Source organism: Ichthyophthirius multifiliis, assembly GCF_000220395.1.
Source record: "Ichthyophthirius multifiliis unplaced genomic scaffold scaff_1120509250942, whole genome shotgun sequence".
Classification (NCBI taxonomy): Eukaryota; Ciliophora; class Oligohymenophorea; order Hymenostomatida; genus Ichthyophthirius; species Ichthyophthirius multifiliis.
In genome coordinates this window covers 17,409-31,458 of record NW_004086354.1, presented here as the reverse complement: position 1 = coordinate 31,458, position 14,050 = coordinate 17,409, and the positions used below count along the sequence as shown (strand labels likewise).

The window sequence follows — 14,050 nt, the reverse complement described above, 5'->3', positions numbered from 1 at the left end:
TAATGTGGACACTCAATATGTGATATGTGTACAAACGATTTATATAATAATGATTGTATAATATGTCCAGAATGTAATTATAAAAATGTTGCTTTGAAAATAAGTTTTTTTCCTAAAAATATAGCTTTAATAAATGTAAATAAATAAAGATATAAAAGTATAAATGAAAATTAAAAAACTTTCGAAAATTTTAATAGTGAAAGCTCAAGCTTTGATTTTAATAAAGACTAAATTTGTAATAAACATTAGAAAATATATGAAGGTAATATTAATAATTATTTATAAAAAAAATATATTTACAGCTTATTGTGAAGATGATAAAAAGCTATTATGCATTAATTGTATATTACATGATGGACATAAATAACATTAAATTGATTCTATTTATAATACTGTTTAAAGAAATAAACATGAATAATTATAAATATATTAGTATGCGAAAAATTAAGACGAAAAATATTAGAACGTTATTGAACAAATAAATAAAAGCGTTAACCTTTTTGAATAGAAAGTACATTTTATTTATTAATTATGTTATTATTATTATTATTTTTAAAAAAAAGATTATTTATTAATTAGGCGAAGTAAATAACTTTTTTAATGAAATAAAAAAATATATAAATGAGCGAGAAAGTGATTTAAAAAGAAAATTTTAAGAATAATTATTTAATGAATAATAATATTTAAAAAATATTGATAATTATTATTAAGAATATTCTAAAGATTTTTTATCATTCAAATAATTTTTTTAAAAGCATTAAATTATGTAGGATATTGAATATTTAACTACCCTTAATTAGAATGAAAAAATAATAAAATTAATAAAAAATCCAAGGTAAAGTTTAGAAGGAGTGAAATTAAATTAAGTTAATAATTACTTTAATAAAGAGTAGGAATTATAACTATTTTTAAAAAATATTAATGGCATGATTTACTAACTTTAATAAAAAACTTTAACTAGCAATTTTAAAAAATAGGATATTTCTTAAAATAAAAACACTTTCGTAAGAAAACAAAATACTTTATAAAATTATTCAAATAATTCTAATAATATGTAATAATATATAAAATTTTATTTTATTTTTATTAAGATAATATATATATATATATATATATATATTTATTTAAGAGTTAAGCATAATAAATAATTATAAAAAAGCTCAACATATAGTAAGAATATGTAAAAGGAGCAAAAAGAGTAAAGTCCTATACAAACTACATATAGTAAAAAAAATTAAATTAAAGAAAATGAAAATATTCCTTTTTAGTAAATATTAAATAAAAAAAATATATAATTTTTTATTTTTCATATAAATTTCTATCTAAACAAATTAATATTTAGTTATTATAAGAAAAAAATAGACTAAAAATAAATTCCTTAAAATTACAAAAATTAGTTTGATAAATCTTTTAGTAAAAATAAAATAAAATAAAAAATATTTATTAAAAATAAGATTAAATTAATAAAATTTCTTAATTAAGTTTAACTCCACAAAAAGATGTAGCAAAAAGTATTATGAACAATACTATTAAAAAAAAAAATTAAATTTGCAATTCTATATTCTTTCCTATATAACATAGCAAGTAATATTTAATTATTTTTGTTCCATATTTTCAATTTAAATATAATAAAAGATTCGATGATGATGATTAATAATTTTAGTTTATTTTAAATGAAGATGATATTGAAAATAATAATATTCTATAATAAATAAATAACAACTTTTTGAAATCATTTAAAAGTGAAACAACAGACACATATATTAACAAAGTAAAAAATAATATATATATTTATAAAAAATTATTAATTATATATATAAATAGTTAGATTTCTCTATAGTTAATTCTTAATAGCCTAAAGATTATATATTTGTATTTGGAGGGTTTGTAGAAAATAATATAAATGTAATAGAAAGATACGATATTTAATAAAATAATTGGGATTAAGTATATAATTTAGACATAAATAGAGCAAAGTTTTCAGTTGTTTAATTAGATAATAAAGTCATATTAATAATGGGAGGAAAAAAAGTAAATATAAATTAAATTTAATTTTTTTTTTAATTAAAAAATAAAGAATGGATTAAGAGTTTCATAATGCGAAGAATTCAATTTATAATAAAATATTATATAATCAAGTAATATTAGCCTAACTTCTCCAAAAAGTGGTTTCGGAGTATTAAATTTAGGAGATAGTAATAAAAAAAAAATTACTAATAAAAATAAAAAAAAAAGATAAAATAATAGTTGTTGGTGGGAATGATGGATAAAGTATTTAATATTCAACAGAATTATATGATTTAAATAATTTAAGTGTTATAAAATTAGAAAATATGAACGAAAAAAGAGATGAATTAGCTATAGCATAAGGTTTAGATAAAAGAATATATGCTATAGGTGGTTTTGGAGGAAAAAATAATATTTGTTTAAAAACTGTAGAAAGATATGATTTTTAAACTGAAAAATGGTAAACTATTGCATCTTTAAATACACCCAGGAGAGCTTTATGTGCGGTTACTTTACCAGATGGAATTTATGCTATTGGAGGGTTTGATGGAACTAACTATTTATGTTCAGTAGAAAAATATGATGAATCATTAAATTAATGGAGTTATATAAGTAATATGAATAATCCTAGATGTACTTTGAGTGCAGTTATATCTTAAGATAATTAATATATATATGTGTTTGGAGGATTTGATAATGTACCTTTGAATTCAGTTGAAAGGTAATTTTTTTATTTTTTTTATTTAATTTTTATTAATTTGATAAGATATAATTTAGTTGAAGATAAATGGGAAATTATTCAAAATATGAAATTCTCAAGATTTATGCATAATTCTATATTAATAGAAGAAGATATATAAAAATGAATAAATAATTTAAATTAATATAACAAATTTTATAATTTTTTTTTTTTAATTATATAAGTATATTAAAATTATCAAATACTAATGCTTTTAAAACTCACAAAATAAAATAGTTTATTTATAATAATACTTTTTTGTTTTGTTTTTAATTGATTTAAATATTTTCAATTAGGTAAAAAAAGCAATGAGTCGCCTTAATAATCTAAAGAAAAGAAAAAAAAGAATTATTTTTAAAATTCAAAAAGAATTTTTTAATCAAAACGAAAATATACATTTTAATCTATATTATATAATTCTATAGTATATTTAAAAGGAATATATTTTATTTATATAGTATCATTTTCATTATAAAAAAATTCTTTTTAATTTTCTTTTAATTTGTATTTAGTATCTAATTTTTCTTTTTTCTTTAAATCACCTTATTTATTAATTATATAATCAACCGAATTTTTTCCTTGAATATTAGTAATTCCTATGTTCATATTACCTTAAAGTTTAAGTATTTTTATTTTCCAAACAAAAACAAATAAAGAATTTAGGAAGAAGGTTTCATTAATAAAAAAATGCAAAAAGTCTCTTTTTTTCTTCATTTCGTTATAAGAGTCTTTTTCTAATGTGATTTTATTATTTTAAAATTTGAAATATTTGTTAAAATATGTAGAGAAAATAAAAATATTAATAGTTTGAATTTTTCCTTCAAGAATATTTTAGATTTAGTTTTGAATTTTTTAAATAGAATTTTTTTATTCATTTAATTAATTTTATTATTAATTTAGAAAATCATTTTTTTGTAATAATTATTATTCTATACAGTATATTTATGTATGATTTGTTAAATAAAACTTCCTTTTAATTTCAAACGCACACTTTTCACATTTTATATTTATTTATTCACATGTTTCTTTATGCTCTTAATAATTTTTCAAGAATATTTATTATTAACAACCTTCACATTTTATACTTTAAAATTAGCATTTAAGGCAATGTTTTTCATATTAATCATAACTAATGATTTCGATACATCCACTTTTGGAATAAAAACATTTTATTTTTAAAGATGCCAAAAGCTTTTTTATTAAAGGAACTTTTATTTCTTTAAAATCTTTATTACAATGAGGACAATTCTTATTATTTTCTTCATTTAAAGGTCTCTTTTATTAAAATAATTAAACTTATGAAGAAAATGATTATTATATTTATTATTAATATCCAAATGTTATATCTGCTATATTTTATTATTATTATTAATTATGAAATAATATTTAATCATCGTCTTCCTCATTTTATTAATTTATACTTTCGTCATTATTATGTATTGATGAATTGTTTCTTTATTATTTTTTAGTTTTCAGCCATTTAGATATACATAAACTACAAAATGATTAAGTACATTCTTAACACGATATTGGCTTCCATAATATATTTAGGCATATTGGGCATGTCAAATAATCTAATTCATTCTTTGTATCTTATATCTAAGATTTTAATATACTTTGATTTTGATATTATTCACTTGTATATTATGGAAACTCTAAAAATGGACTAAATTTTTTATTTGTAAAACTCGAAGACTTCTATTCTTCAATTATATTTTAATTATTGTTGGAAATTGTATTCATGTTATTTTTTTTTTTTATTTTAGGACTATTTGAAATCAATACTATTTATATTATTACTATCAATAGTATTTAAATATAGTATTTCGATTTATTTATGAATAAGTTTTTTTTCTAATTTTATTTTGACTATTTTATATCTAGAAAATAAATATAAAGAATTAATTTTATATTTATTTTTTAAAAAACTATATAAATAAAATTCAAATTAATTAAAATTGAATTTCTAAATAAGATATTTATATTTATTAATTATAACAATAAAAATATAAAATTAAATTAATTATATATACTAAATATTTTCATTTTTATAAATATATAGAATATATGTCTATTTAAAGTAATTTACGAAAAATAATTTTATTAATAAATAGTAAATGAACTTTTGTTTTCCCTTCTTGATTTATAATCTCGATTCTCAAAATAAAGTAAAAATCATCAATCTAATATAATTTTCTACAAATTTAATTTTTTAAACAGATTCTTAAAGAGTTTTAAGTATTTTAATTAATTTATGTATTAAACTCAAGATTTTAAATTTTAAGATTGAAAAATAAACACTTATTAAACTATTTCAGAGATGGAAAAATATTTGTATAATACAAATTATTTTCATTTGCATATAAAAAAATATAAATTTATATAATTGGATTAGTTAAATTAATATTTATTTATATTTTTATATATATTCAAATATTATGAAAATATATAATTTATAGTATTTATAATTTTTATTATTTTAAAATACATTATGTATATTAATAAAAAAAAATATATTTAATAAATCTAAAAATAATTTTATTATATGTTTTTTTTGTTTTTAAAAAAAACTATTATTATGTAATAAATACTTCAATTGTATTTTTTAATACAAAGAACTAAAAAATTATTATATTATTTTAGTTATTTTAATTTTAAAGAGGAATTTTAAATTCATCAACTTAATTTGATGATTGTAAATAATTATTAATTTGAATATAAAGAATACTTGAAAAATATATCATAATAATTTTTTAAATAATATGTACACTTAAAGCAAAATTAAATAATTTAAAAATAAAACATCTTTAAACCTTAAAAAAAATATATATATTATATTCTTATGTTTATATTTAAAGACATTTAGCCTATATCAATAATATAAAATTAAGGTTTTAATTTTAATTTAAGTATTATATCCTAAATATAGTTTACATTTTCAAAAGTAATTAGAAATATGTTTTTTCTTTATACAATAATACTTTATATTAATTATAATAACTAGCTATTCAATTAGATTTGATTTATGAACATCAATATTGTCTTTTTTAATTTTATATTTTTAAGAATCTATTTGTGTTCAAAATTTAAATTTACAATGGAAAATATTTTTCAATATAAAAAATAAATTATATTTAATTATTATTTTATTAATAAATGAAATAAAAAATATAATGTATATAGAAAGTTTATCATGAGTGATGGTGTTTCTGAGAAAATTTAAATTTTCTAATATTGAAAAGTATTTTTTTTATGACTAACTTTATAATATACTATTCATAATTTAATGAAAGCAACTTTACTAACAGATAAAGTGTAAAAATTTATGATTAATTTTAGGTATTTATATAAAAGAATGAGACAATCATAATAATTAAGTTAAAAAGATATATTAAATCATAATAAAAATAAGGAAATGTGCCAGTGTATATACAAAAATAGTATTTAACAGTGTTAGAAAGTATTTAAGTAAATATGTAATAAACAAAGAAAATTTAAAAATATTATATTTATAAATTTAAGTCTATTTTACAATTTTTTTCTTATTTTAATAAAATATATAAATTAATTGGATTAACATAGATGAAAATAATACATTTAATTGAAATATTTTAAGATGTATCATTTAATTTGAGCGTCAGAATAAAATTAAAATAAATAAAATAAAATCAGTTCTAAATACATTTCTACATTGTTTATAAAAACTATAATAAAATCAAATAAGTTATACGCAAGTTTTCAAGAGTCTTCTATTAAAGAACTTTGAAACAGAATTAGAAATAATATAAATAGCCTAGAAGAAGAAATAGCTAAATATTTAAATTATATTCTTAATTAGAATGATAAGGTGAATGTAAATCTTTTAGAATTTCGGATTAAAATTAAGAAAAACTTTCTAAATTTACTAAAAGTCATTTTTTTATTTTATATACCAGTTAATAATTATTAAAATATATTTTGTAATATAGGTATGAGCATTTCATTTAAGCATTATTGCCATAAATATCGTGCATTAATTATTAACACATATATCTGCAATTTAATTGTCTGGATGATTAATTATAATATTTTTATAAATATTATTTTATTATATTTATAATGATTTTAATTTGTGATTTTATTATTTATATAGTATTACCTGTTTATAAATTTTCTTATTTATTAACTTATTTTTTTTAAAAAAATTAAAAAAAGGCCAGTATTGATTTTTTTTACTCACATTTATTATTGACGATTAAGCATTTAAAATAAATTACCAAAAAAGTTATTAACCAAATGAATTGATAATTTAGTTAAAATGAATTAATTTAGTTAAAATGAATTAAAAACTTATCTAAATGATTTTTATTATCATCACTTTTATATTTTTTATTTAATAAAAAATTAATTCAAATATTATAAGAAGTTAAAAATAATATATTACTATTTATAAAAATATTCTTAATAAAATAAAGTCAAACGAATTTTAATTAACTTTAAATATAAATATATAAATAATTGTTTCATATAGTTTTAAAATAAAAAATAATAATACAAAATTATTTATTTTCCATTATAAAAAAGAAAACAAGAAAAATGAAACGAATTTATTTTATTTTGATTCTATTTATAAGCTTTCAATAAATATATTCTGAAAACACTTTTGCTCACTTAAAATGTAAATTTTAACAGTGTTTTGAGCATTATTTTAAATGTTATTAAAATTCTTCATGTTTATAAGCTTATAAAAATTTAAATCAATGTGTTTAAAAAACATGTACTAAGTCACCTTTAGAGTGTTATTAAGAATGTAGAACTCATGCAGAATAGCATTAAGAACTTATTGAATATTTAAAATGTACTGAAAACTATTGCAGCACTAATCAATTTTTATAAAATTGTGGAAATTAATATAATGAATTAGCTAAATAATAATATAGTAATAATAAAAATTGGAATTAATTTTAATAGTAGTTGAGTAAATGTGTATCTTAAAACTGTTCTTAATAAACTAGCTAATCTAAAGAAATGTTATAATGCTAATTTTTATAAAGTGTATAATGTGCTTAGAATTAAATAAACTCTTATAGAAATATCTTTTTTATTAATAATTTTTATGAATGTGATTCTGAAAATATTGTTATTAAAAATTTTTAAGGCGAAGAGTAATCTTACTTAAACAAAATATTATCTTTTTTAAAAATATTTTGAAACAAAAAACAGTTGTTGGAGTTAATTATAAATAAGATAAAACATATAAATATTAATATTTTATTTTTATTAATAATAAATAAATTTAAAAAAACAATAAATGTCTGAAATATTTACATTGTGGATTTGATTATATTAAGTATAATTATATATAAATATATATAATATCCAAATTTTTTTTTTTAAAATGCTTTAATTAAATATATTACTTTCCACAATATCTATTTTTTTTTATTTTTTTTTCATATTTCATTATAAACGTCATCCTCTATTTATATTTATTAACAGTTTATATGTCCTTTTTCACCACATTTAAAGCATTTTATTTTTTAAAATTTTTTCTAGAGAATGTGGGTTGTGAAATTAAAATAACCCTTTTTTATAAAACATGTAATAATGTTACATTAATCAGTATTATGTCCATGCTTTTTACATTTACCGCATATTTATTTACTTTATAATTTACAGTAAATATATTTATGGCCTAATTAACAACATTTATAACAAGGAGTTTATTTACAAAAATCTTCACACGTATCTCCCAAACAATATAAACATAAATATTTTACATTTTATTTCTATTTCTTTTTTTCATAAAATTTAAATTAAATAAACATATTATTAAATACGTCATTTATTTTTTTTGTTTATTCTTATTTTTCAATTTTTTCTATTTTTTAAATTATTGCTAATTCATTATCTTAATTATCGAAAAAAGATTGTATTTTATTTGATAACGTTTTATTATCTATAATTCCTTTTTTTATTTTTCCAAAAACGTTATAAAAATAAGTTTTTGTTTTGTATGAATCTTATTGGTTATCATTATTTTCATTTTAAAATTTTTAAATAGAATCATCAAAAATATTAAATTTCTATGTTTCTATATAAAATTTTAATTTACTTTTATTATTTTAATTATTTAAATTTATTTTCAGTATTAGTTTAGGTTTGAATTTTTATTATATATTTTCATTTTATTTTAATAAATTTTATACAGTCTTTCTTCACTAATGCTTTTAATTTTTTTGTTAAAATAGAAATTTAATATAATATAAAATAAAATAAATAATAAATATTTATTTTTTTCTAATATTTATATTTTTTACATTCCTTTACTTGAATTACTTTTGCCTACTTTATAAAAAAAGAATATCTATTTTTATTTATTTTTTACATTTTAGATTAGGAACTTTCTTAATATTTTATTGATTTATTTAAATTTCTTGTTTAATTTGCTTTAATTCAGGTACTTAACATTAATAAGCACTTAAATATAAATATAATATTTGATTTTTTTTTTTTTAAAAAAAAAAGCATAATGTAAATATTAAAATTTGTATATTAATCTTATAAATATAATGTTTAATTTTGAAAATAATGTTTTGATGTTTTAATTTTACTTTTATTATTTATTTGATTCTTTGATTTTATTTGTAATTTCAATATTTTTTAATTAACTTTTATATATTAGTTTGTATCAATATTTTTTTATTTTTTAAATTATTATATTTAATATTGTCTTAAATATATTTTTATTACTTTTCATTTTAAATAAGCTTTTTTAATTTGTATTTGGATTGTTTTTTGTTTAATTAAACATGCTATGAATTATTATCTTAAAAAACCTTAATATTTAAAATATAATACAAAAAAATATTATTTTTAATTTATTTTTTCTATTTATCAATTTTCTCAAACCTATAAATCTTTGTTAAATTAGCTTTTATAATTTTATTAAATTTATTTCATTATTTTTTCTTTCTCTTCTACTATAAGTTCTGTTAATGCTTTTAATATTATATCCTTATTCTTTTTATTTTAATTAAAAAAATAATAGTCTTTATCTTTGTTTTCAAACAGGAAGCTATTTAATAAATTCTAACATTATTAAGACTGTTCGTTCAATATACTTTATTATTAAAACTATATTAAATAAATAGATAATTTTTTTTATATTAGTTTCTATTTAATTATCATAATTTATGATATAAGAAAATATTTACACTTTTCTTTTCTTTCCTTATTTTTTTTTATTTTAATATTTATTTTTTCTTTTCTTTTGATTTTTTTTATGTTTGGTCATTATTAAAAATATAATAATATTCATAATAAAAATATTGTATTAATATTATATATATAATAAAAAATCTTATTAATAAATATTATAAAATTTACATTAAAAAAATAATAATTAATTCAATAATAATAATAATATATAAATCTTATTTTTTTATTTATCAAATAAATTTTATTATATATAAATAATTATTTTGTAATTAACAAAAAAATAATAAACAATTTTTAAAATAGTATATAAAATCCACAATATTCATAAAAAAAGTTTAATTAAAAAATAAAAAGACTTCAATATTAATATATTAAATATATCTGAAAAATAACATAGATATCTTTATGAAAAATATATAATATAAAAGTATAATTAATATAAAATAAAAATACAGATTAAAATAAAAATAAATAAAATATTTTATTTTTATAATTAGCTTTAAATAAAATAAATCCTATTGAGAAAATGAGATTACAGCATATATTTATTTTTATATAATAATAGCATGCAATATAAATTTTATATATAATTTTTTAAGAAAAAAATATATAATTTATAATAATAAAAATAAATATATAAAATTTATAATATTATATTTTGAATTATTAATAATTATAAATAAGTTTTTTATCTATTTATTATAATTATTACTATTATTTTATATTATTATTATTATTATTATTATTATTAATATTAATAATTTTATCAATTTATTTTTTATAATTAAATATTTCTAATTTATATTAATTAATATGACATTATTTTTTATTATCAATTTTTTTTAATTTTTAATTTTTTTTTTATAATAATATAAATTTTTTATTTAATACTCTATTGCATTTTTTTTTTTTTATATTCATATTTTAGTTTTTTATTGTTATAAATTTTAATAATTCTTTAATTAACCTATACATATACATACAATATTTTATATCTATTTTTTTTTATTTTTAAATTATTTGTATATTTTCTATATAGTTTATTATTACTTTTTTTTTATTTTCCAGTTTTTTTTGATAAAACTATAATTATCTTAACTAACATTTTACCTTTATTTTTATATTCTCATTTACAAATAAATTGAAGGTTTGCATTTTTTTTTCTACAATACTTCTTTGTGATAATCTTTTTGACATGAAGCAAATAATTATTAAATTTAAGCTTTTTTTCATGTTCTTTTTATATAAAAGTTTATATAAGATTTGAGAATTTGAAAAATAATTGGTCTGATATTTGAAAATATAAATATTTTGTTATTTTGTCTTTCGAATTTTAAACATGTGGATTATATTATATTATATCTAATTTTAATAAACAATTATTGTTAATATAGCCTTTTTCGAATATATATTTGCCTGTTATACTGTTCCATTTAATTCTTGTAAACAATTTTTATTTGGATTTTTAATATATTTATTTAATATTATCAATTTTTTATTAATAAATATTGCCCAATGATTATATATAAATAGCCTTTATTGCTTATAAATTCATTCGAATAATTCTATATTTTAAATTATCAAATCAAATGTTTTATCCTTGTATTTGATAAAATTGTAATTGTGAAACTTGCAAGAATAATATAGTTATTTATTATTATTTTTTTCATTTTTGATTTATAAAAATATGTATAATTTAAAAGATATTAATTTTTATAATTAGTTAATAGTTTATTTTTAATATATTTTTGTAAAAATAATTTATTTTTTACAAAAAAATATATTATTCTTTTTTTTTTATTTATATTTTGAAAAAATGACTGATCTAGTTAATGATAATTTTGAAGATGGTGAAGGAGAAGTAAATTAAAAATAGTATTATTTCAATAAAAAGTAAATTAATTTATATTAAAATAAATAGTTAGCTATAGTTTTTGGGGATTTCCATATCCCAGGAAAAATTCATGAAATTCCTTAATAATTTAAAGAATTAATTGTTATTATTTTTTATAAATAATTTTTTTACAAATTAACTTTTTTTCAAGCAATTTAAATTTGATTAAAAAATTTTATATTTAAAAAAAGACTCCGAATAAAGTTTAATATGTGATATGCACAGGTAATGTAGGGAAATCGAAAGAAACTTATAGTTGGATTAAAAGCTTAGCATAAGTAATATATATGGTAAAAGGTGATTAAGATGATGTAAAAATTATTTTTTAAAAATTATTTTAAATTAATTATTTCAAAGGCAAAAAGTGAATTAAATGAATAAATTTCATTCAATATAAGAAATTTCAAATTTTCATTAATTAATGGCTATTAAGTATATTTTTTTTTTTAAAAAAAAAAAAAAAAATAATAATTAATAAAAAGGTCGTTCCTTGGGGGACTGAAGAAGGAATTTATAATTAATTAAGAGAATATGATTCTGATATTTTTATTAGTGGATATACACATGAATATAAAACAAATAAATATGAATAAAAGCATTTTCTTAATCCTGGGTCTATTACAGGAGTATTCAGTCCTCTAAAAAAGTATTCTAATAAATTTAATTTTGTATTATTATAAAAAAAAGTTTAAATAAATATATATATATATATATTATATATATATATATATATATATATATAATATTTTATTATTGAAATTATTAATAATATATTCTTATTATTTTAAAAAAAAGAGATCCTTTACCTTCTTTTATGGTTTTGGAAATTAAAGAAAAATAAGTTGATGTTTATTTTTATTAACTTTAAAATAACGAAGTTAAAATAAAGAAAACTAGTATTTTTAAATGAAAGAGCTTTTAATTTTATTTATAAAAATTAGAAAAATATAAATAGAATTATATATATTTATTTTTAGTTTAAAAAGTTTTAATTGAATTAAATTATTTATTTGATTTAATTTTTTTATATATTTAAAAAATTAATATTTTTTTTTTTCAACATGCGCAATCACTTTATTATTTTTTTGTAGATTTTTAATCTTATTTTAATACTACATTATTTTAAGGGAAAAATCTTTTTTTTTTTTAAAAAAAAATATATATATATTTGATAAAAATAATTAAAAAAAAAAAAAAAATTCTTATTATATAATTACATTTCCTCATCTTATGATTATGAAGCAGCTGATTTAGCAATAGCTGTAAAAGCTGAATTTACATTTGTATCTTCTTTTGCAGATGTTTCAAAATGTTAAAGATCTCCATGTGATTTGCACCATTAAACTGCGAAATCAGATTCAACTTTTCTTTCTGACGCTCTATCACATTTATTTCCTAAAACAACAAAAGGAAAATTATCAGGATCTTTTGGTTATCCTTATTATTTAAATTCTTCTTTCCAACTTTCAAGACTTTCGAAGCTCTAATTTTATTTAAAAAAACAATAAATAATTAAATTAACAACAACAACAAAAATATTTACTTTTTTATTTGTAATATCATATACTAATACGCAACAATCTGCTCCTCTATAAAAAGCACCTCCTAAAGATTAAAATCTTTCTTATCCAGCCGTATCCCATATCTTTATTTAATTTTTTTGTTATTTTATTTTATTTATTTTTTTAAATACTTATAATGTGACCATTCTATCGTCTATCATTACTTCTTTTGCCATAAAATCAGCACCAACAGTTGCTCTATATTATTATGTAAAACGAGAATTTACATATCTCTTTTTTTTTTTTGGCGTTTTTAAAAATATTTATCTGTTGTTTTTTTTTATTTTTACTAGTTCATTAAAGATGTTTTACCTACTCTATATATTTTATTATAAATATATATATATATGTAATTTTTTAATTTTATATAGTTTTTACCCTGAATCTCCTAGAATAATTATTTTAAAAAGTTGTTTTCTTTTATTTCCGGTTTTAATGCTCATTTTTATTATTTACTTTTATTTTTTTTTCTTATTTTTTTTTTAATTTTATTTGGCTTTTTGTTTTTTTTTTTAATTTTTTTGTTTTTTTTGTTTTTTCTATTTTTATAATCTTTAATTTTATATACTTTTGTATGTTTTATAAATAAATATTTACTTTTTATATGTTTATATAAAAATTATTTTAAGAAAAATCAAATAATATCAT

General features: G+C 15.5%; 2 protein-coding genes across 2 annotated transcripts, besides 17 other annotated features; both read left to right on the top strand. All coding sequences in view use genetic code 6, as the record gives it.

Annotated features, from left to right (window-relative positions):
- Positions 1-256: 256 nt before the first annotated feature.
- On the top strand, positions 257-2,873 carry IMG5_115890 (kelch-like 12, putative; the record flags this gene model as incomplete). The annotated part of the gene is made up of 8 exons (XM_004034641.1): positions 257-262; positions 978-1,054; positions 1,160-1,267; positions 1,636-1,771; positions 1,825-2,031; positions 2,078-2,195; positions 2,236-2,728; positions 2,774-2,873. 8 exons carry the CDS (start codon positions 257-259, stop codon positions 2,871-2,873), a joined length of 1,245 nt encoding a protein of 414 aa, XP_004034689.1.
- Positions 1,095-1,120: a microsatellite.
- A 4,157-nt stretch (positions 2,874-7,030) lies between the features above and the next one.
- Positions 7,031-7,071: a microsatellite.
- A 2,873-nt stretch (positions 7,072-9,944) lies between these two features.
- Positions 9,945-9,998: a microsatellite.
- A 165-nt stretch (positions 9,999-10,163) lies between these two features.
- Positions 10,164-10,204: a microsatellite.
- Positions 10,205-10,357: 153 nt separating this feature from the next.
- Positions 10,358-10,418: a microsatellite.
- Positions 10,419-10,528: 110 nt separating this feature from the next.
- Positions 10,529-10,577: a microsatellite.
- A 65-nt stretch (positions 10,578-10,642) lies between these two features.
- Positions 10,643-10,703: a microsatellite.
- Positions 10,672-10,722: a microsatellite.
- A 46-nt stretch (positions 10,723-10,768) lies between these two features.
- Positions 10,769-10,808: a microsatellite.
- Positions 10,809-10,839: 31 nt separating this feature from the next.
- Positions 10,840-10,882: a microsatellite.
- Positions 10,883-11,762: 880 nt separating this feature from the next.
- IMG5_115880 (vacuolar sorting protein, putative) lies at positions 11,763-12,750 on the top strand (the record flags this gene model as incomplete). Its single annotated transcript, XM_004034640.1, has 5 exons — positions 11,763-11,807; positions 11,868-11,942; positions 12,032-12,151; positions 12,323-12,486; positions 12,636-12,750. 5 exons carry the CDS (start codon positions 11,763-11,765, stop codon positions 12,748-12,750), a joined length of 519 nt encoding a protein of 172 aa, XP_004034688.1.
- Positions 11,950-11,987: a microsatellite.
- Positions 12,153-12,179: a microsatellite.
- Positions 12,537-12,586: a microsatellite.
- Positions 12,751-12,826: 76 nt separating the features above from the next.
- Positions 12,827-12,877: a microsatellite.
- A 966-nt stretch (positions 12,878-13,843) lies between these two features.
- Positions 13,844-13,951: a microsatellite.
- Positions 13,845-13,941: a microsatellite.
- Positions 13,900-13,941: a microsatellite.
- Positions 13,952-14,050: the final 99 nt, after the last annotated feature.